At 46.3% G+C, this 21,791-nt stretch overlaps 1 protein-coding gene across 1 annotated transcript in view; it reads right to left on the bottom strand.

Moving 5' to 3' along the window:
• Positions 1-8,057: 8,057 nt before the first annotated feature.
• The window catches only part of dnah2 (dynein, axonemal, heavy chain 2), a 244,930-nt gene continuing 231,196 nt past the window's right edge, over positions 8,058-21,791 (bottom strand). The window contains 12 exon segments of the mRNA XM_052459726.1: positions 8,058-8,530; positions 8,839-8,989; positions 9,172-9,246; positions 10,831-11,007; positions 17,581-17,695; positions 17,826-17,977; positions 18,181-18,421; positions 18,884-19,068; positions 19,395-19,586; positions 19,793-19,983; positions 20,332-20,515; positions 21,012-21,160. Of these exon segments, the coding sequence (XP_052315686.1) occupies positions 8,376-8,530; positions 8,839-8,989; positions 9,172-9,246; positions 10,831-11,007; positions 17,581-17,695; positions 17,826-17,977; positions 18,181-18,421; positions 18,884-19,068; positions 19,395-19,586; positions 19,793-19,983; positions 20,332-20,515; positions 21,012-21,160 (1,967 nt within the window). The 3' untranslated portion in view covers positions 8,058-8,375.

The following is a 21,791-nucleotide window of genomic DNA, read 5'->3' as shown; positions in this document are numbered from 1 at the left end:
TCTGTTTCCCTTTCTCCCCAGCCCCTCTCTTGTTTTCCCCTCCTTTGAATAACTTTGTGTTGAAGCCTTTTACAGTGTGTGTGTGTGTGTGTGTGCCTGTGTGTGTGTCTAGAGTGAGTACTCGCTCAGCAAATGTCTCTTGATTTAGTTCATTAGAATGACCCTCCGACTTCCATTTTGAGAAAATGTGTTAGCATAAATATTTCCATCTCATCTCGTTAAGCACATTGTGTGTGTGTATGCACACAGTTTGCCATCCTGACATAAAATGTGTCAGTCAGACATTTCAGCACTTTGCCAATCCTACAAACAAACACAGAAAGTTGAAGCATATACACACACAGCAGGGTTTTTTTCTGGATCAAACAGGGGCTTAGGTGGTGGGTGTGGCAGAGGGCGTGGCAATGGGAGGAGTTGGCGCTGGATTTGAGATGGAGCTGAGAGAAAATGCAATTCTGTGCATTATGCCATGGCTAATGTGGTGTTCTTTTGCTGAAACGTAATAAGAAAATCAATACTGCTAAATTAATTGTTTTTTGGAATTTGAAATTCTCCCTGACGGTCTTCTCTTTTATTTTGGGAATTGTTCATTCTCAAAGATTATATTATTAATATATATATATATTTTTTCTCTCTACTTTCTATCAAGGTTTTAGTAATTTAAGTTCACACTGAACGTGTTTTTCCATCCCAAGAAATAAACAATAATATTTAGACATTAGGGCTTGAACTCCTTCTTGATCTTCCTTAGTGACATCTGGATGTTGTGAATGTCTTTGTGTGTTACTGTGTCTTCTGTGTGAAATGTTGTTTACCTGTGCAGGAATATACACTGCTCAAAAAAAGAAAGGGAACACTTAAACAACACAATGTAACTCCAAGTCAATCACACTTCTGTGAAATCAAACTGTCCACTTAGGAAGCAACACTGATTGACAATACATTTCACATGCTGTTGTGCAAATGGAATAGACAACAGGTGGAAATTATAGGCATTTAGCAAGACACCCCCAATAAAGGAGTGGTTCTGCAGGTGGGGACCACAGACCACTTCTCAGTTCCTATGCTTCCTGGCTGATGTTTTGTTCACTTTTGAATGCTGGCGGTGCTTTCACTCCTGTGGTAGCATGAGACGGAGTCTACAACCCACACTAGTGGCTCAGGTAGTGCAGCTCATCCAGGGTGGCACATCAATGCGAGATGTGGCAAGAAGGTTTGCTGTGTCTGTCAGCGTAGTGTCCAGAGCATGAAGGCGCTACCAGAAGACAGGCCAGTACACCAGGAGACGTGGAGAAGGCCGTAGGAGGGCAACTACCCAGCAGCAGGACCGCTACCTCCGCCTTTGTGCAAGGAGGAGCACTGCCATAGCCCTGCAAAATGACCTCCAGCAGGCCACAAATGTGCATGTGTCTGCTCAAACGGTCAGAAACAGACTCCATGAGGGTGGTGTGAGGGTCCCACGTCCACAGGTGGGGGTTGTGCTTACAGCCCAACACCGTACAGGACGTTTGGCATTTGCCAGAGAACACCAAGATTGGCAAATTCGCCACTGGCGCCCTGTGCTCTTCACAGATGAAAGCAGGTTCACACTGAGCACATGTGACAGAGTCTGAAGACGCCGTAGAGAACGTTCTGCTGCCTGCAACATCCTCCAGCATGACCGGTTTGGCGGTGGGTCGATCACGGTGTCGGGTGGCATTCCTTTGGGGGGCCCCTCCATGTGCTCGCCAGAGGTAGCCTGACTGCCATTAGGTACCGAGATGAGATCCTCAGACCCTTTGTGAGACCATATGCTGGTGTGGTTGGCCCTGGGTTCCTCCTAATGCAAGACAATGCTAGACCTCATGTGGCTGGAGTGTGTCAGCAGTTCCTGCAAGAGGAAGGCATTGATGCTATGGACTGGCCCGCCCGTTCCCCAGACCTGAATCGAATTGAGCACATCTGGGACATCATGTCTCGCTCCATCCACCATCCATTTAGTTGCACCACAGACTGTCCAGGAGTTGGTGGATGCTTTAGTCCAGGTCTGGGAGGAGATCCCTCAGGAGACCATCCGCCACCTCATCAGGAGCATTCCCAGGCGTTGTAGGGAGGTCATACAGGCACGTGGAGGCCACACACACTACTGAGCCTAATTTTGACTTGTTTTAAGGACATTACATCAAAGTTGGATCAGCCTGTAGTGTGGTTTTCTACCTTAATTTTGACTCCAAATCCAGACCTCCATGGGTTGATACATTTGATTTCCATTGATAATTTGTGTGTGATTTTGTTGTCAGCACATTCAACTATGTAAAGAAAAAAGTATTAAATAAGAATATTTCATTCATTCAGATCTAGGATGTGTTATTTTAGTGTTCCCTTTATTTTTTTGGGAGCAGTGTATATATACAGTGGGGCAAAAAAGTATTTAGTCAGCCACCAATTGTGCAAGTTCTCCCACTTAAAAATATGAGGCCTGTAATTTTCATCATAGGTACACTTCAACTATGACAGACAAAATGAGAAAAAAAATCCAGAAAATCACATTGTAGGATTTTTTATGAATTTATTTGCAAATTATGGTGGAAAATAAGTATTTGGTCACCTACAAACAAGCAACATTTCTGGCTCTCACAGACCTGTAACCTCTTCTTTAAGAGGCTCCTCTGTCCTCCACTCGTTACCGGTATTAATGGCACCTGTTTGAACTTGTTATCAGTATAAAAGACACCTGTCCACAACCTCAAACAGTCACACTCCAAACTCCACTATAGCCAAGACCAAAGAGCTGTCAAAGGACACCAGAAACAACATTGTAGACCTGCACCAGGCTGGGAAGACTGAATCTGCAATAGGTAAGCAGCTTGGTTTGAAGAAATCAACCGTGGGAGCAATTATTAGGAAATGGAAGACATACAAGACCACTGATAATCTCCCTCGATCTGGGGCTCCACGCAAGATCTCACCCCGTGGGGTCAAAATGATCACAAGAATGGTGAGCAAAAATCCCAGAACCACATGGGGGGACCTAGTGAATGACCTGCAGAGAGCTGGGACCAAAGTAACAAAGCCTACCATCAGTAACACACTACGCCGCCAGGGACTCAAATCCTGCAGTGCCAGACGTGTCCCCCTGCTTAAGCCAGTACATGTCCAGGCCCGTCTGAAGTTTGCTAGAGAGCATTTGGATGATCCAGAAGAAGATTGGGAGAATGTCCTATGGTCAGATGAAACCAAAATATAACTTTTTGGTAAAAACTCAACTCGTCGTGTTTGGAGGACAAAGAATGCTGAGTTGCATCCAAAGAACACCATACGTACTGTGAATCATGGGGGTGGAAACATCATGCTTTGGGGCTGTTTTTCTGCAAAGGGACCAGGACGACTGATCCGTGTAAAGGAAAGAATGAATGGGGCCATGTATCGTGAGATTTTGAGTGAAAACCTCCTTCCATCAGCAAGGGCATTGCAGATGAAACGTGGCTGGGTGTTTCTGCATGACAATGATCCCATACACACTGCCCGGGCAACGAAGGAGTGGCTTCGTAAGAAGCATTTCAAGGTCCTGGAGTGGCCTAGCCAGTCTCCAGATCTCAACCCCATAGAAAATCTTTGGAGGGAGTTGAAAGTCCGTGTTGCCCAGCAACAGCCCCAAAACATCACTGCTCTAGAGGAGATCTGCATGGAGGAATGGGCCAAAATACTAGCAACAGTGTGTGAAAACCTTGTGAAGTCTTATAGCAAATGTTTGACCTCTGTCATTGCCAACAAAGGGTATATAACAAAGTATCGAGATAAACTTTTGTTATTGACCAAATACTTATTTTCCACCATAATTTGCAAATAAATTCATTAAAAATCCTACTATGTGATTTTCTGGATTTTTTTTCTAATTTTGTCTGTCATAGTTGAAGTGTACCTATGATGAAATTTACAGGCCTCTCATCTTTTTAAGTTGGTGACTGACTAAATACTTTTTGCCCCACTGTATATAATGGATTTCAATGGCAGAAATCCCTGCCCAGGTAAACAACATTTCACACAGAAGACACAGTAACACACAGAGACATTCACATCCAGATGTCACTAAGGAAGAAGGAGTTCAAGCACCCAGAGTTCTCATGGCACATTCATTCATAGTCTGGGAGTGCTCTTTTGGCAATCAATGGCTTCATCATTATCAAGCATTTTGTCCAAACGCATTCCATGTCTTTGCAACGCGCTACTGCTTAAGGATGAATCTTCACTTTACTTAACATACAGGCATAGAAGGAGTTGGCTTGCCAGACTAATAGCAGCCAAGAAAATGGTTCCCTTACGATACGATGGCAAGCCCCACACACTCTGCCACACCAGCAATGAATTTCCTCATTCCTGGTCATAGCTCAACTTGAATGACCAATCTCTTGAAAGCATGGCGCAAAGTCAGACAATGTTAATATGGACTACAACCCTTGGCAGTTTAAAATCACTTATTTGATATGCAGTGCCTTCGGAAAGTATTCAGAGCCCTTGACCTTTTCCACATTTTGTTACGTTGCAGCCTTATTCTAAAATGCATTCATTTGTTCTCCCCCATCAATCTACACACAATACCCCATAATGACAAAGCAAAAAATAATTTATAAAAATAAATGATGAAATATACATTTACATAAGTATTCCGACCCTTAACTCAGTACTTTGTTGAAGCACTTTTGGCAGCGATTACAGCCTCAAGTCTTCTTGGGTCTGATGCTAAAAGCTTGGCACTCCTGTATTTGGGGTGTTTTTCCCCATTCTTCTCTGCAGATCCTCTAAAGCTCTGTCAAGTTGGATGGGGAGCGTCGCTGCACAGCTATTTTCAGGTCTCTCCAGAGATGTTAGATCGGGTTCAAGTCGGGCTCTGGCTGGGTCACTCAAGCACAATCAGAGGCTTGTCCCGAAGCCACTCCTGCATTGTCTTGGCTGTGTGTCCTGTTGGAAGGTGAACCTTCGCCCCCAGTCGGAGATCCTGAGCGCTCTGGAGCAGGTTTTCATCAAGGATGTCTCTGTACTTTGCTCTGTTCATCTTTGCCTCTATCCTGACTCGTCTCCCAGTCCCTGCCTCTGAAAAACATCCCCACAGCATGATGCTGCCACCACCATGCTTCAACATAGGGATGGTGCCAGGTTTCCTCCAGACGTGACGCTTGGCATTCAAGCCAAAGAGTTCAATCTTGGTTTCATAAGACAAGATGATCTTGTTTCTCATGGTCAGAGTCTTTTAGGTGCTGTCATGTGTCTTTTATTTGCTGCAGAAATGGTTGTCCTTCTGGAAGGTTCTCCCATCTCCACAGATGAACTCTAGAGCTATGTCAGAGTGAACATTGGGTTCTTGGTCCCCTCCCTGACCAAGACCCTTCTCCCCCGATTGCTCAAATTGGCTGGGCGGCCAGCTCTAGGAAGAGTCTTTGTGTTTCCAAACTTCATCCATTTAAGAATGATGGAGGCTACTGTGTTCTTGGGGACCTTCAATGCTGCAGAAATTGTTTGGTACCCTTCCCCAGATCTGTGCCTCGACACAATCCTGTCTCGGAGCTCTACGGACAATTCCTTTGACCTCATGGCTTGGTGTTTGCTCTGACATGCACTGTCAACTGTGGGATCTTATATAGACAGGTGTGCGCCTTTCCAAATCATGACCAATCAATTGAATTTACCACAAGTGGACTCCAATCAAGTTGTAGAAACATCTCAAGGATGACCAACGGCCAAGATAAATAAATGTTAAATAAAATAAATAAAATGGAAACAGGATGCATCTGCGCTCAATTTCAAGTCTCATTAGCAAAGGGTCTGAATACTTATGTAAATAAGGTACTTCTGTTTTGGATTTTTTATAAATTTGCAAAAATGGCTAAAAACCTCTATCATTATGGAGTATTGTGTGTAGATTGCTGAGGATACATTTACAAAATATATACAGTGCCTTGTGAAAGTATTCGGCCCCCTTGAACTTTGACCTTTTGCCACATTTCAGGCTTCAAACATAAAGATATAAAACTGTATTTTTTTGTGAATAATCAACAACAAGTGGGACACAATCATGAAGTGGAACAACATTTATTGGATATTTCAAACTTTTTTAACAAATCAAAAACTGAAAAATTGGGCGTGCAAAATTATTCAGCCCCTTTACTTTCAGTGCAGCAAACGCTCTCCAGAAGTTCAGTGAGGATCTCTGAATGATCCAATGTTGACCTAAATGACTAATGATGATAAATACAATTCACCTGTGTGTAATCGAGTCTCCGTATAAATGCACCTGCACTGTGAGGTCCGTTAAAAGAGCAGAGAGCATCATGAAGAACAAGGAACACACCAGGCAGGTCCGAGATACTGTTGTGAAGAAGTTTAAAGCCGGATTTGGATACAAAAAGATTTCCCAAGCTTTAAACATCCCAAGGAGCACTGTGCAAGCGATAATATTGAAATGGAAGGAGTATCAGACCACTGCAAATCTACCAAGACCTGGCCGTCCCTCTAAACTTTCAGCTCATACAAGGAGAAGACTGATCAGAGATGCAGCCAAGAGGCCCATGATCACTCTGGATGAACTGCAGAGATCTACACCTGAGGTAGGAGACTCTGTCCATAGGACAACAATCAGTCGTATATTGCACAAATCTGGCCTTTATGGAAGAGTGGCAAGAAGAAAGCCATTTCTTAAAGATATCCATAAAAAGTGTCGTTTAAAGTTTGCCACAAGCCACCTGGGAGACACACCAAACATGTGGAAGAAGGTGCTCTGGTCAGATGAAACCAAAATGGAACTTTTTGGCAAAAATGCAAAATGTTATGTTTGGCGTAAAAGCAACACAGCTCATCACCCTGAACACACCATCCCCACTGTCAAACATGGTGGTGGCAGCATCATGGTTTGGGCCTGCTTTTCTTCAGCAGGGACAGGGAAGATGGTTAAAATTGATGGGAAGATGGATGGAGCCAAATACAGGACCATTCTGGAAGAAAACCTGATGGAGTCTGCAAAAGACCTGAGACTGGGACGGAGATTTGTCTTCCAACAAGACAATGATCCAAAACATAAAGCAAAATCTACAATGGAATGGTTCAAAAATAAACATATCCAGGTGTTAGAATGGCCAAGTCAAAGTCCAGACCTGAATCCAATTGAGAATCTGTGGAAAGAACTGAAAACTGCTGTTCACAAATGCTCTCCATCCAACCTCACTGAGCTCGAGCTGTTTTGCAAGGAGGAATGGGAAAAAATGTCAGTCTCTCGATGTGCAAAACTGATAGAGACATACCCCAAGCGACTTACAGCTGTAATCGCAGCAAAAGGTGGCGCTACAAAGTATTAACTTAAGGGGGCTGAATAATTTTGCACGCCCAATTTTTCAGTTTTTGAATTGTTAAAAAAGTTTGAAATATCCAATAAATGTCGTTCTACTTCATGATTGTGCCCCACTTGTTGTTGATTATTCACAAAAAAATACAGTTTTATATCTTTATGTTTGAAGCCTGAAATGTGGCAAAAGGTCACAAAGTTCAAGGGGGCCGAATACTTTCTCAAGGCACTGTACATTTTAGAATAAGCCTGTAACGTAACAAAATCTGGAAAAAGTCAAGGGGTCTGAATACTTTCCCGAAGGCACTGTATGCACTCAGATAAGCAGGTCCTGTAGGTGGGAAGGGAAGTCGGAGATAAATGTGTGTATGTGTAATGTCTGTTGGTTTGGGGTTTTCTGTCCTGTCAACCAAAAAAGTATAAAAACTTGATCACAAAAAAAGGGGTACAAGGTTCTACTGTGGATAATACATCTCGTCTGTCTGTGTGTCTGAATAATTACCAGAGAATAATTACAATGAAGAGATGGTCTATTTATTCAAGTGTGTGTGTGTGTGATGTAATGTCTGTGTCCTGTCTCTGTGTGTGCGTGTGTGTGCCTTTAATATATTGTGGAGAGCTCTTTCAGCAGGTTAAAAGGGGTCACAGTGGAAAGAGTGATGTAGTGCTGTATTAGGAAGTGAATCATGAGGAGTTGAAAATAGAGCAATGTGGGAGTCCTTGATACAACCATATCAGTCATACCCCAAAGAGTAAATCAACATTTATTTTATTTGCAAAAGCAGTTAATTAATTCATAATTTATTCTAATTATTAAAAAATATTTGAATAAAGTACTATCATTTCAGTACATTTTTTGAGGAATTTGAATATATTTAAACAAATAAAACCCTAACATAAATAACAAGAATGATGCAAATTAACATACAAAATATTCAAATGACTATTCAAAAGGCATGTGATGGAGAATGTTTGTGTTTTACTTAAGATTATTGTATTCATTAATACAATGTGATTCTGAGATGTGCATGAAGGTTGTGTATACTGTGTGTGTGTGCAGCCACTAGTTGTCTAGACTCATGAGCAGAGCGGTTCCTCTCTTGATCCAGTGGTCGAAAGGCACAGCTCCAGACTTCAGGTCCACCCCCACCACAAAGGAGGGTCTTCCCCCATCGCCCGAACGCACTGGGAAGTAGTAGCATGGACACAAGTACATACCTAGACACACACACACACACACAGACACAGACATTACATCAGTCACTTGGCAGATACAGAAAGAAAGAGAAAGAGAGAGACAGAGAGAGAGAGAGAGACAGAGAGAGACAGAGAGAGAGAGAGACACAGAGAGAGAGAGACACAGAGAGAGAGAGACAGAGAGAGACACAGAGAGAGAGAGAGAGACACACAGAGAGAGAGAGACACACAGAGAGAGAGAGACACATAGCGAAAGAGAGAGAAGAGAGAGAGAGAGAGAGAGAGAGAGAGAGAGAGAGAGAGAGAGATGTTTTATTTTTTTGTCATACTCTTGGCTATCTTCTTGCGGTTCTCAACAGGTTTGAAGTGGATGGTGGGGATGGGGCAGACCAGCTGCATTGGCTTAGCCTCCACCAGACAGGAGTTCTTCTTGTCCCAGCCAGCCCCTTCCAGATACAGCCCCCGGATAAACACCCCGTCCTGAGGAGGGGAGGAAAGAGGGAAGAAGAAGGAGAAAGTTGCATGACTTACAATAGATTAGGGTTTTCTTCTGACCATGCGGTCTGACCAGGAAGAGTATTCCGAGCCCTAAACTAGACACGTTGAGGGAAAAGAGTTGTGGAGAAAAGGACACTGATTTATAGTGAAAACGGGTGTCTCACCTTGGGTGGGAAAAGGAGGTTGTTGTCATCCACTGTCGCAACAATAAACTCCCAGGATAGAGTGTCCACTGACACCTGTGGGTAATACATAAGTGTTAGTCAGATTTTCACTAAGTCTCCCATTGACCTCAACGCATGACGAAGTGAACATTTTACTTTAGAGGTTAACTTGGCACGGTTGAAGTTCAAGTACTCTTTATTATCCCGACAGCGGTACTGCATATCCTTAGAAAAGTTATTATGTGGGCATAATTATAAACCAAACACGACCCATTCCTGTGCAGCAGTTTACGAGGGTGTGCGGTATAGAGTAGTTTTGGTTAGTTTGTGAACACAGTTTGAATGTTTTCTCAGTCATGTTTGGTGAGTGTGCAGAGTAAGGGGTCTGTGCTGTGTGTGTGTACGTGTTTGTGTTGGTGTGTGTGTGTGTGTATAAATAAACAGTACCAGTCCAAAGTTTGGACACACCGACTCATTCAAGGGTTTTTCTATATTTTTACTATTTTCTACATTGTAGAATAATAGTGAAGACATCAACTATGAAATAACACATATGGAATCATGTAGTAACCAAAGAAGTGTTTCATATTTGAGATTCTTCAAAGTAGCCACCCTTTGCCTTGGTTCCCATCATGAAGCATGGAGGAGGTGTGATGGTGCTTTGCTGGTGACACTGTCAGTGATTCATTTAGAAGCAAAATAAACAATGGACATTAGACCAGTGGAAATCTGTCCTTTGGTCTGATAAGTTCAAATTTGAGATTTTTGGTTCCAACCACTGTGTCTTTCTGAGACGAAGAGTAGGTCAATGGATGATCTCCGCATGTGTGGTTCCCACCGTGAAGCATGAAAGAGGAGGTGTGATGGTGACACTGTCAGTGATTTATTTTGAATTCAAGGCTCACTTAACCTGCATGGCTACCACAGCATTCTGCAGTGATACGCCATCCCATCTGGTTTGCGCTTAGTCGGAGTGTCATTTGTTTTTCGACAAGACAATGACCCAATACACCTCCAGGTGCTATTTCACCAAGAAAGAGAGTGATGGAGTGCTGCATCAGATGACCTGGCCTCCACAATCACCTGACCTCAACCCAATTGAGATGCTTTGGGATGAGTTGGACCGCAGAGTGAAGGAAAGCAGCCAACAATTTCTCAGCATATGTTTTTGAAAATGTTATTTTACAAGGCAAATCAGTTAAGAACAAATTATTGTTTTCAATGACGGCCTAGGAACAGTGTGTTAACTGTCTTCATCAGGGGCAGATCGACAGATTTTTACCTTGTCAGCTCGGGATTCGATATTGCAACCTTTCGGTTACTCGTCCAACACTCTAACCACTAGTCTACCTGCCTCCATGACGGAACTCCTTCAAGAGACTGTTGGAAAAGCATTCCAGGTGAAGCTGGTTGAGAGAATGCCAAGAGTGTGCAAAGCTGTTATCAAGGCAAAGGGTGGCTACTTTGAAGAATCTAAAATATATTTAATCTGTTTAACACTTTTTTGGTTACTACATGATTCCATATGTGTTATTTAATAGTTCTGATGTCTTCGCTATTTTTCTACAATGTAGAAAATAGTAAAAATAAAGAAAAACCCTTGAATGAGTAGGTGGTGTCCAAACTTTTGACTGGTTCAGTATGAGTGTGTGGCCTCACGCTGTGCTGACGTGCGGACGACTGTAACACAGCGGTGAGGAAGCCAGTGGGAAAGGTGAAGCCAGAGAGCCAGAAGAGGGTAGGGGGGTGGGCCGTCTCTGCCCAGCGGGCAAACTGTTCCACGCGCTGGCACAGGTCCCTGGTCCACGATGCCAGCGGCTTCAAAGACGGGTAGGCCTGAGGAGGACGGAGGAGACAAGACACTTCAGACAGGCAAAGAAAGAGACAGAGACACACAGCAACGTCAATAGTATATGCTGTCCTGCTATAGTAACTGTCCCAGCAGCATCATATGAACCTGTGTTCGGTTCCTCTAGGCCTGTACTCGGTGAGTCAGTGTTCTGTTATTGAAGGTGTGTTAACCCATCATACTGCCTGCACAGACTACCTCCCAAATGGCACCCTATGCCCAATACAGTGCACTACATATGTAGTGCACTAGGGTAGGGAATTAGGGTGCCATTTGGGAAGCAACACCCATTTTCTACTGACTGACCCCCGTACACACTGGACTGGAAACACAATCCAACTGTTATTATGTCCTAAGGTTCAATTCTTCATTAAAACAGTGTACAACTCGTTCCAGTAGTCAGTGAGACCGCGGTGGTCTGCCAAAGATTCTACTGTGTGTCGGGGGATGGGGCGGATGAAAAAAGGAGTGTGTGTGTGTCTCTTCAGAGGGGTCATTGAGGGCAGTTTATGTGGGTGCGCCCTTGTGGGTGTGTGCGTGTCTGTGTGCGTGTCTGCCTGAGTGTGTGTCTGGTCCACTGGGTCATCAGGTGGACACTTGGTGCCTAAACAAAGTCACAATGCCGTATCTGGGGCTGAGGGGAAGCTGGGGGGGTAATTGCAGTGTAATAAGTAGAGTAAACCTGCTGTCTCTGCTCCAGTTCCCTTCCTAAAGCCCAACCAGCCCAGTGCTGACTATTACAGTACAGCCAGACAAAGAGAGACAGACAGAGGGAGAGCGAGAGAGAGGAGAGAGAGAAAAAGAGAGTGCGAGAAAGAGGGAGAGAAAGAGAGTGAGAGAGCGAGAGAGAGAGTGAGAGAGAAAGAGAGTGAGAGAGCGAGAGAAAGGGACAGAGAGTGAGAGAGCGAGAGAAAGGGACAGAGAGAGAGAGAGCGAGAGAAAGGGACAGAGAGAGAGGGAGAGCGAGAGAAAGGGACAGAGAGAGAGGGAGAGCGAGAGAAAGGGACAGAGAGAGAGAGGGAGAGCGAGAGAAAGGGACAGAGAGAGAGGGAGAGCGAGAGAAAGGGACAGAGAGAGAGGGAGAGCGAGAGAAAGGGACAGAGAGAGAGGGAGAGCGAGAGAAAGGGACAGAGAGAGGGAGGGAGAGCGAGAGAAAGGGACAGAGAGAGAAAGGGACAGAGAAAGAGGGAGAGCGATAGAAAGGGACAGAGAGAGAGGGAGAGCGAGAGGGAAAGAGGCCTGCTCTACCCTGTTACTGGCCCCCTCTTTATGAGAGGTGGACAGGATGGCCATTAATGCTTCAGCTCCAGCTGTGTCTCTCTCTCTCTCAACTCCACTGCCTCATTACTCTACCCTCTATATCTAGTCCCCTACTTCATTCTGCTTTCCTCACTATTTTTTCCCCTGTCTGTCAAGCTCTCTCTCCCTTCTCTTTCTCTCATTGATTGCCTGTCTCTCTCGCTCTCTTCCCCTTCTCTTTCTCTCATTGATTGCCTGTCTCTCTCGCTCTCTCTCCCTTCTCTTTCTCTCATTGATTGCCTGTCTCTCTCGCTCTCTTCCCCTTATCTTTCTCTCATTGATTGCCTGTCTCTCTCCCTTCTCTTTCTCTCATTGATTGCCTGTCTCTCTCCCTTCTCTTTCTCTCATTGATTGCCTGTCTCTCTCGCTCTCTTCCCCTTCTCTTTCTCTCATTGATTGCCTGTTTCTCTCGCTCTCTCTCCCTTCTCTTTCTCTCATTGATTGCCTGTCTCTCTCGCTCTCTTCCCCTTCTCTTTCTCTCATTGATTGCCTGTCTCTCTCGCTCTCTTCCCCTTCTCTTTCTCTCATTGATTGCCTGTCTCTCTCGCTCTCTCTCCCTTCTCTTTCTCTCATTGATTGCCTGTCTCTCTCGCTCTCTTCCCCTTCTCTTTCTCTCATTGATTGCCTGTCTCTCTCGCTCTCTTCCCGTTCTCTTTCTCTCATTGATTGCCTGTCTCTCTCGCTCTCTTCCCCTTCTCTTTCTCTCATTGATTGCCTGTCTCTCTCGCTCTCTTCCCCTTCTCTTTCTCTCATTGATTGCCTGTCTCTCTCGCTCTCTTCCCCTTCTCTTTCTCTCATTGATTGCCTGTCTCTCTCGCTCTCTCTCCCTTCTCTTTCTCTCATTGATTGCCTGTCTCTCTCGCTCTCTTCCCCTTCTCTTTCTCTCATTGATTGCCTGTCTCTCTCGCTCTCTTCCCCTTCTCTTTCTCTCATTGATTGCCTCTCTCTCTCTCTCTCTCTCCCTTCTCTTTCTCTCATTGATTGCCTGTCTCTCTCGCTCTCTCTCCCTTCTCTTTCTCTCATTGATTGCCTGTCTCTCTCGCTCTCTTCCCCTTCTCTTTCTCTCATTGATTGCCTGTCTCTCTCGCTCTCTTCCCCTTCTCTTTCTCTCATTGATTGCCTGTCTCTCTCGCTCTCTTCACCTTCTCTTTCTCTCATTGATTGCCTGTCTCTCTCTCTCTCTCTCCCTTCTCTTTCTCTCATTGATTGCCTGTCTCTCTCTCTTCCCCTTCTCTTTCTCTCATTGATTGCCTGTCTCTCTCGCTCTCTTCCCCTTCTCTTTCTCTCATTGATTGCCTGTCTCTCTTGCTCTCTTCCCCTTCTCTTTCTCTCATTGATTGGCTGTCTCTCTCTCTCTCTTCCCCTTCTCTTTCTCTCATTGATTGCCTGTCTCTCTCTCTCTCTCTCCCTTCTCTTTCTCTCATTGATTGCCTGTCTCTCTCGCTCTCTTCCCCTTCTCTTTCTCTCATTGATTGCCTGTCTCTCTCGCTCTCTCTCCCTTCTCTTTCTCTCATTGATTGCCCCCCTCTCCTCCCCTGTCCCTGCTCCGGGGATGAACAACAACCCCTTCTAGAACACTATCCCCCCTCCTTCTCTTGCTCTCTCTCCTTCCGTCCGTCTGTCCATGTTCCATTCACCCCTGGCAGGCATGGCAGACTGTCATTATATTTCTGCTCCCTCAGACTCATGGCTTTAATTTTGGCCAGGCTGCCTCGCTCGTCCTAGAAAACGTGGATCTGTGTGTGTGTGTGTGCGCGCGGGCACATGTGTGAGTATGTGTGTGTCCCTTCCCCCCTCTCCTGCCCCAGGCTCACACACTGACGTTTTCCAGTCCGATCAGATTGCTCCTTTTGACATAGCCGAGATGGCTTCTGACAGCCTCTATGTTCTTCTATAAATCACACTCATACTGGACTTTCCCACTGGGCCCACACTGGTTGAATCAACGTTGTTTCCACGTCATTTCAATGAAATTCCGTTAAACCAACGTGGAATTGACGTCTGTGCCCAGTGGGTATGTCCCCACTACCCAGATTGGCCATTCATTTGACCATGGAAGCGTGTTTTGGGGAAAGTATGGTATTAAATGCTACATAAGGGAATGGACCTTTATGTACCATCAACAGCTGCTGCTCTGATAGTGTCCGTGGGTTGTCTTGTTGTTAGGTATACGGCTGAATACGTAACGTCATCAATTCAACCTCACTGTATCTATCAGCAGAACGTTCCTCTAAAGTCAAATTGAAATCACATTTTGTTGGTCACGTGCCGAATACAACAGGTGTAGACTTTACAGTGAAATGCTTACTTACAAGCCCCTAGCCAACAACGCAGAGTTAAAAAGTAAGACAAATATTTGCTAAATAAAAAAGGAAATAGTAACAAGAGTAAAAACAATAAGGAGGCTGTATGCAAGTAGTACCAGTACTGAGTCAATATGCAGGGGTACGAGGTAGTTGAGGTAATACAGTATGTACATGTGTGTAGGGGTAAAAGTCACTAGGCAATCAGGACATACAGTGCCTTCGGAAAGTATTCAGACCCCTTGACTTCTTCCACATTTTGTTATGTTACTTATTCTAAAATGAATTAAATAAAAACAATTCCTCAACAATCTACACACAATACCCCATAATGACAAAGCGAAAATAGGTTTTTAGAAATGTTTGCAAATGTATTAAAGGATTGTGTCGAGGCACAGATCTGAAAATCTCTGCAGCATTAAAGGTTCCCAAGAACACAGTGACCTCCATAATTCTTAAATGGAAGAAGTTTGGAACCACCAAGACTCTTCCTAGAGCTGGCCGCCCAGCCAAACTGAGCAATCGGGGGAGAAGGGCATTAGGTCAGGGAGTTGACCAAGAACCCGATGGTCACTCTGACAGAGCTCTAGAGTTCCTCTGTGGAAATGGGAGAACCTTCCAGAAGGACAACCATCTCTGCAGCACTCCACCAATCAGGCCTTTATGGTAGAGTGGCCAGACGGAAGCCACTACTCAATAAAAGGCTCATGACAGCCCGCTTGAGGTTTGCCCAAACATAACTAAAGACTCTCAGATCATGAGAAACAAGATTCTTTGGTCTGATGAAACATAGATTGAACTCTTTGGCCTGAATGTCAAGTGTCACGTCTAGAGGAAACCTGGCACCATCCCTACGATGAAGCATGGTGGTGGTAGCATCCCGCTGTGGGTCCATTTTTCAGCAGCAGGGACTGGGAGTCAGGATCGAGGCAAAGATGAATGGAGCAAAGTACCTGCTCCAGAGCTCTCAGGACCTCAGAATGGGGCGACTGTTCACCTTCCAACAAGACAACAACCCTAAGCACACAGCCAAGACAACGCACAAGTGGCTTGGAGACAAGTCTCTGAATGACGACGAGTGGCCCAGCCAGGGGCCTGACTTAAACCCCGATTGAACATCTCTGGCGAGACCTGAAAATAGCTGTGCAGCGACGCTCCCCATCCAACCTGACAAAGCTTGAGAGGATCTGCAGAGAAGAATGGGAGAAACACCCCAAATACAGGTGTGCCAAGCTTGTAGCGTCAGACCCAAGAAGACTTGAGGCTGTAATCACTGCCAAAGGTGCTTCAACAAAGTACTGAGTAAAGGGTCTGAATACTTAAGAAAAAAAGAAAAAGAAAATCTAAAAACGTGTTTTTGCTTTGTCATCATGTGGTATTGTGTGTGAATTGATGAGGGGAAAAAAACGATTTCAGCAATTTTTAGAATAAGGCTGTAACCTAAAAAAATGTGGAAAAAGTCAAGGGTCTGAATACTTCCCGAATAGCCTTTAGCTCAGTGCGGATGTTGTCTGTAATCCATGGCTTCTGGTTGGGATATGTACGTATGTATGGTTACTGTCGGGACAACGTCGTCGATGCACTTATTAATAAAGCCGGTGACCGATGTGGTAAACACCTCAATGCCATCAGATGAATCCCAGAACATATGCCAATCTGTGCTAGCGAAAGAGTCCTGTAGCTTAGCATCCGCTTCATCAAACCACTTCTGTATTGAGCTGGCAATTCCTGTTTGAGTTTATGCTTGTTAGCAGAAATCAGGAGGATAGAGCTATGGCCCTATTTGCCAAATGGAGGGCGAGAGAGAGATGTGTATGCGTCTCTGTGTGTGTAGTAAAGATGATCTAGAGTTGTAATTCCTCTATTTGCACAGGTGACATGCTGGTAGAAATGAAGTAAAACGGATTTCAGTTTTCCTGCATTAACATTACTGGCCACTAGGAGCGCCGCCTCTGGATGAGCATGTTCTTGTTTGCTTATGGCCCTATACAGCTCGTTGAGTGTGGTCTTAGTGCCAGCATCAGTTTGTGGTGGTAAATAGACAGCTCCGAAAAATACAGATCTCTCGTGGTAAATAGTATGGTCCACAGCTTGTCATGGGGTATTCTAACTCGGGTGAGCAGAACCTCGAGCCTTCCTTAATACTAGAGATCACGTACCAGCTGTTGTTAATAAAGAGACACACACAACCCCCCTGATCTTCCCGGACTCTGCCGTTCTGTCCTGCCGATACATAGAAAAACCAGCTGGATGTATATTATTCATGTCCTTGTTCAGCCATGACTCCGAGAAGCATAGTATATTACAGTTCCTAATGTCCCGAAGGGAGCACATCCAGTTTATTCTCCAGCAACTTTACATTCGCCAATAGAACAGAGGGTAGAGGTGATTCATTCATTTGCCGCTGTAGTCTCATCAGGGTGCCCGAGCCGGCCTCTACAGTGCCGTCTTCACCTTACAGTGACAGGGATTAGGGCCTGGTCTGAGGTTAATCAATATGTCATTCACCTCCGACTCATTGAAGTAGAAGTCCTAGTCCAAATCGAGGTTAGTGATGGCTGTTCTAATGAACAGAAGCTCTTTTCGGTCATAGGAAACGAGAGTTAAGACCAGTGCAAACAAATACACAAAATAGCACAAGTGGTCAAGAGCCCGTAAAATGGCTGCCATTCCCTCCAGCTAAAAGTGGTTTTCTGAACATGATCTTGATGTACAGATTTGTTGATATCGCTGTGCTCACATAATAGAATGGTGCCTGGGTTACATGAATGATGTGTAGATGTTGCAATCACCATAGCACAAGGGCAGATACTAGTGATGTTGCTTCCGCTGGGGCAGTTACTACAGCAGAGTCAAATGCCTTGAGATAAATGGTAAATGTTTTTTTTGTGTGTGTCTATGACCTGTAACAATCCATGAGTGTGTGTGTGGTTATGTATGTGTCTGTGTGTGTCCTACCTTAACCCAAAGTGGGGGGACGCGGGCGTCGAAGATGCAGTGGAATGTTTCCTCCAGGCTGCTAGACATCACCACCAGACCCTTGATCCCCTTCTCCAGCTCTATCAGAGACGACCTAGACACACACACACGTTCGCACGCTCAGTTAAACTATCCATCCAGTACTTTGTTTTTACACACACATTTTCAGCTACACACCCCTGCACAAACCACCTACGTACACCCCCCTTCTCTGTCTGTCCTACCTGATGGTGTGTAGCAGGGCATTGTATCTCTGGATCTCCTGCAGTAAAACCACGTTGAGAGGTGAGGGGTCGTCAGCCAGCAGGACTCTGGTCCCTTCATAGTCTATCAGGCCTGGGATCTTCTGCAGCACGTCTGCTGCTAACTCCAATACCTGGAGAGAGAGGGGAGCGACTGAAACTCTTACTGATAGTAAATATGCAGAAAATACAGAGCTACACACACACACACACACACACACACACACACACACACACACACACACACACACACACACACACACACACACACACACACACAAATGCACATGACACAGCCTCTAGCTGTAACCCCCCCCCACCCATCCATCCCACTCACCTTATTCTCTCTGGTGGGCCCGGCAGCTGCTCCGGCAGTAGCTCCACTAGTGACCTGGGGCTGCAGGGAGAGCAGGGTGTCAAACAGGGTCCTGGTCTCAGCAATCTGGGAGGCGATGTCGGCGTTGGGGTGCTGGCCGAACACCTCGGGGTGCTCCGTGGCTGGGAGGAGGCTGATGTACTCCCTGTAGGAGGACTGGGGCCCGTCCCGGGGGATGTAGTAGGTAGAGAGAGAGGAGAGTCTAGATAGAGGGGAGAAGAGACTGTTAACACTACATAACCCTGTAGGAGGACTGGGGCCCGTCCCGGGGGATGTAGTAGGTAGAGAGAGAGGAGAGGAAAGTATTACAGTACAACATTGTTGTCCAATCCCAAATTGACCCTTAGAAAGTACTGGATAGGCAGGAATAAGCAGCAACAGGGCTGGACTCCTCAGAGTGACTGTAATATCAACGCTGGCCACATGGTGGTGCTCACGGTCCTCAGTCTTTATGAGTACCTGTCACCAGACAGCAGCCGCAGTAAGCTCTGCCATGACTAGATCTTTATGTGTGTGTGAGGAGAGAGAGAGTGAAAGAGACAGTCGTTTGTGTGTGTGTGTGTGTGTGTGTGTGTGTGTGTGTGTGTGTGTGTGTGTGTGTGTGTGTGTGTGTGTGTGTGTGTGTCTGTCGCTGTGTGTGTTTGTACGCGCGTGTCATCCTCACTTGAAGAATGGCGCGGCGACGGCGGCCTCACAGAAGTAGTCGTTGATGTACGTGGTGAGCAGGCGTCTGTCAAAGTCGTCAGTCACGTGACCGCCGTAGTTGACCCCGGCGATCAGGTACTTGAGGGCGTCCCAGGGGATCTCCTCGTACTCATCTAAGTACAGACTCATCAGACTCTCACTAACCTGGAGGAGGGATGAGGACACGCCTGCTGTTAGCACCCCTAGGGGGTGATTTATACACTGCTTTTGGTCTCACGCAACAGGATGTAGAGAGGTCAGCATTTTGTTAGTCTTCATTGTCTTACAAGGGAAAGGAGTAGGTGAAAAATTCTGTCACCGTTTTCAAGCATTCTTCAACATCAAATCTTCACAATCCATATCAGACTCAGAAATACCTGACATTCCCCTCTCCTAATTGACTATTTTTACCAAGTAGAAAGAGCCAAGTTGTGGATAGTTTTAAGACTACGACTGGAAGCCATTTTTGTGTGTGTGCGCGTGTGCCTTACCTCGAAGTCAGAGTCGTTGAAGCCGTAGATAATGTTCCAGCCCAGCTGTAGGAACTTCTTCCTCTCTAGGAGGATGCTGTGGAAGAAACAGAGGGCGAAGAGCAGCTTCCTGTAGAGCACAGGCCGGGCACAGCGTGTGAACTGACCCTCTGTCACCAGCTGGTACAGGCGTTTCATATTGGACTTCACACCCTGAGGGAGGGAGGGAGGGAGGGAGGGAGGGGGAGAGGGAGGGAGGGAGGGAGGGAGAGGGGGAGAGGGGGAGAGAGAGAGAATTGAGTGGGGCAAAGGCAAAAGAGAGTAGATCATTCTGAAAATGTATCTAGATGTGTTCTCTTAAAGTGTGTGCCTGCGTGTGTATGTGTGAGTACAGTAGTGTATATCCTCTCTCTGTCTACCCGAGGTGGTTCGGTGGTCATCTTGATACCGGCCTGCAGGATAGCGATGGGGAAGTCAGGGTGAGGAGAGGAGCTGAGCCACAGTCTGAAGTCAGGATGGGGCTCCTCCACCTGCAGCTGTTCCACTAACTTATCCAGCTGGGGCATCCAGGACAGACACAGGTGGCAGTTAGCCAGGAACACCCAGTGACCTGTGGAGTGGGAGTGGGAGTGGGAGTGGGAGTGGGAGAGGAGAATAGAGGAAAGAGTGGAGGAGAAGCGATATTAAAAATCGACTTTTCCAAAAACAACAGTACTGATGTATTACGAGTACAATCTGATGTATGGCGATGACATTTGGTCAAGTATAGAGAGGTGTGGCTGAAATCACAACAAGCTACAGGAAGTGACAGCCAGATAGAACATAACAAATGACACTGCAGTCCACAAACAGGGCATGGGGGAGAGAGAGAGGAGTCCTATGAATACTCAGCAAAGTAACTATCAACAATGAACGAGAAACAGATGCCTAGAAGAGAGAGAGAAAGGGAAATTCGTACCGCTCTTCACTCCCTCTTTGATCATGCGTGTGGCAATGGGGGCTTGACCCTGGCCCAGGGAGAGGGCATGGAATTTCCTGCTCATCCCTGAGGCCTCAGCCAGCTGTAGCAGGGCTCCTGTAGGGTCCACCCCCGGAGACAACACGAATATCAGGGGAGTCTTAGTGGTCGAGTCCTCCACCACCTGGGGGAAGCATCAACACAGTGGCAGAGATCAGGGGAGGACCAAGAGAGAAATTACTATTGTATTAGTACAGTTCTTGTTAATGGTCACAGTTGATGGCAGTTGGATGCAAGTATCATCCCCCAATTGGGTTTGTGACAAATGTGAAACTTTTTTACCAAGTGCTTTCACATCAATACATAGAGGATTACTGGGAACAAATGTTTTTCCTGTTCAGGTCAAATAGTCAGGAATAACTCCAGAAGGCCAGAATGACCAATCTCAAAATGGACCACCTCCACAACGCAGGGGATCCATCTTGGCTCTGGTTGGCAGCCATCTTGTGCCAGATCCCTCAGCCGTCATCGAGGCTGAACGTGTCAGCGTGGGAGTGAGACAGTGACACAGAGAGCAAGGGGGGGGGATCAAACAGTCTCCTCTGAGTGCCACTCACAGTCTCGTCACACACACGCGCGCGCGTTCACACACATATGCACACCCCGACACACACACTCACAGCCTTCATGTCGAGTACGGGCGGCTCCACGAAACGTGATCCCAGGTTGTTGATGATGAAGGCGGCGACGCAGAAGGCGACGCGGTCCTGCCGCAGCGAGCGCACGATCAACATCCTCTGGAGCTCATTACAACCATTCTCCCACTCATCTGGTGTGGGGAGGGTGGACGGAAAAAGAGAGGTTGGGAAGGAGAAGAGAGAGAGGTCGGGAAGGAGAAGAGAGAGGCCGGGAAGGAGAAGAGAGAGAGGTCGGGAAGGAGAAGAGAGAGAGGTCGGGAGGGAGAAGAGAGAGAGGTCGGGAGGGAGAAGAGAGAGAGATCGGGAAGGAGAAGAGAGAGAGGTCGGGAAGGAGAAGAGAGAGAGGTCGGGAGGGAGAAGAGAGAGAGAGAGAGGTCGGGAGGGAGAAGAGAGAGAGGTCGGGAGGGAGAAGAGAGAGAGGTCGGGAGGGAGAAGAGAGAGAGAGAGTCGGGAGGGAGAAGAGAGAGAGAGAGGTCGGGAGGGAGAAGAGAGAGAGAGAGAGGTCGGGAGGGAGAAGAGAGAGAGGTCGGGAGGGAGAAGAGAGACAGGTCGGGAGGGAGAAGAGAGACAGGTCGGGAGGGAGAAGAGAGACAGGTCGGGAGGGAGAAGAGAGACAGGTCGGGAGGGAGAAGACAGACAGGTCGGGAGGGAGAAGAGAGACAGGTCGGGAGGGAGAAGAGAGACAGGTCGGGAGGGAGAAGAGAGACAGGTCGGGAGGGAGAAGACAGACAGGTCGGGAGGGAGAAGACAGACAGGTCGGGA

The sequence above is a fragment of the Oncorhynchus keta genome, chromosome 13 (genome assembly GCF_023373465.1).
Source record: "Oncorhynchus keta strain PuntledgeMale-10-30-2019 chromosome 13, Oket_V2, whole genome shotgun sequence".
In the NCBI taxonomy this organism is placed as follows: domain Eukaryota; kingdom Metazoa; phylum Chordata; class Actinopteri; order Salmoniformes; family Salmonidae; genus Oncorhynchus; species Oncorhynchus keta.
The sequence above is the reverse complement of the archived record's forward strand: the minus strand, read 5'-3'. Positions and strand labels throughout refer to the sequence as shown.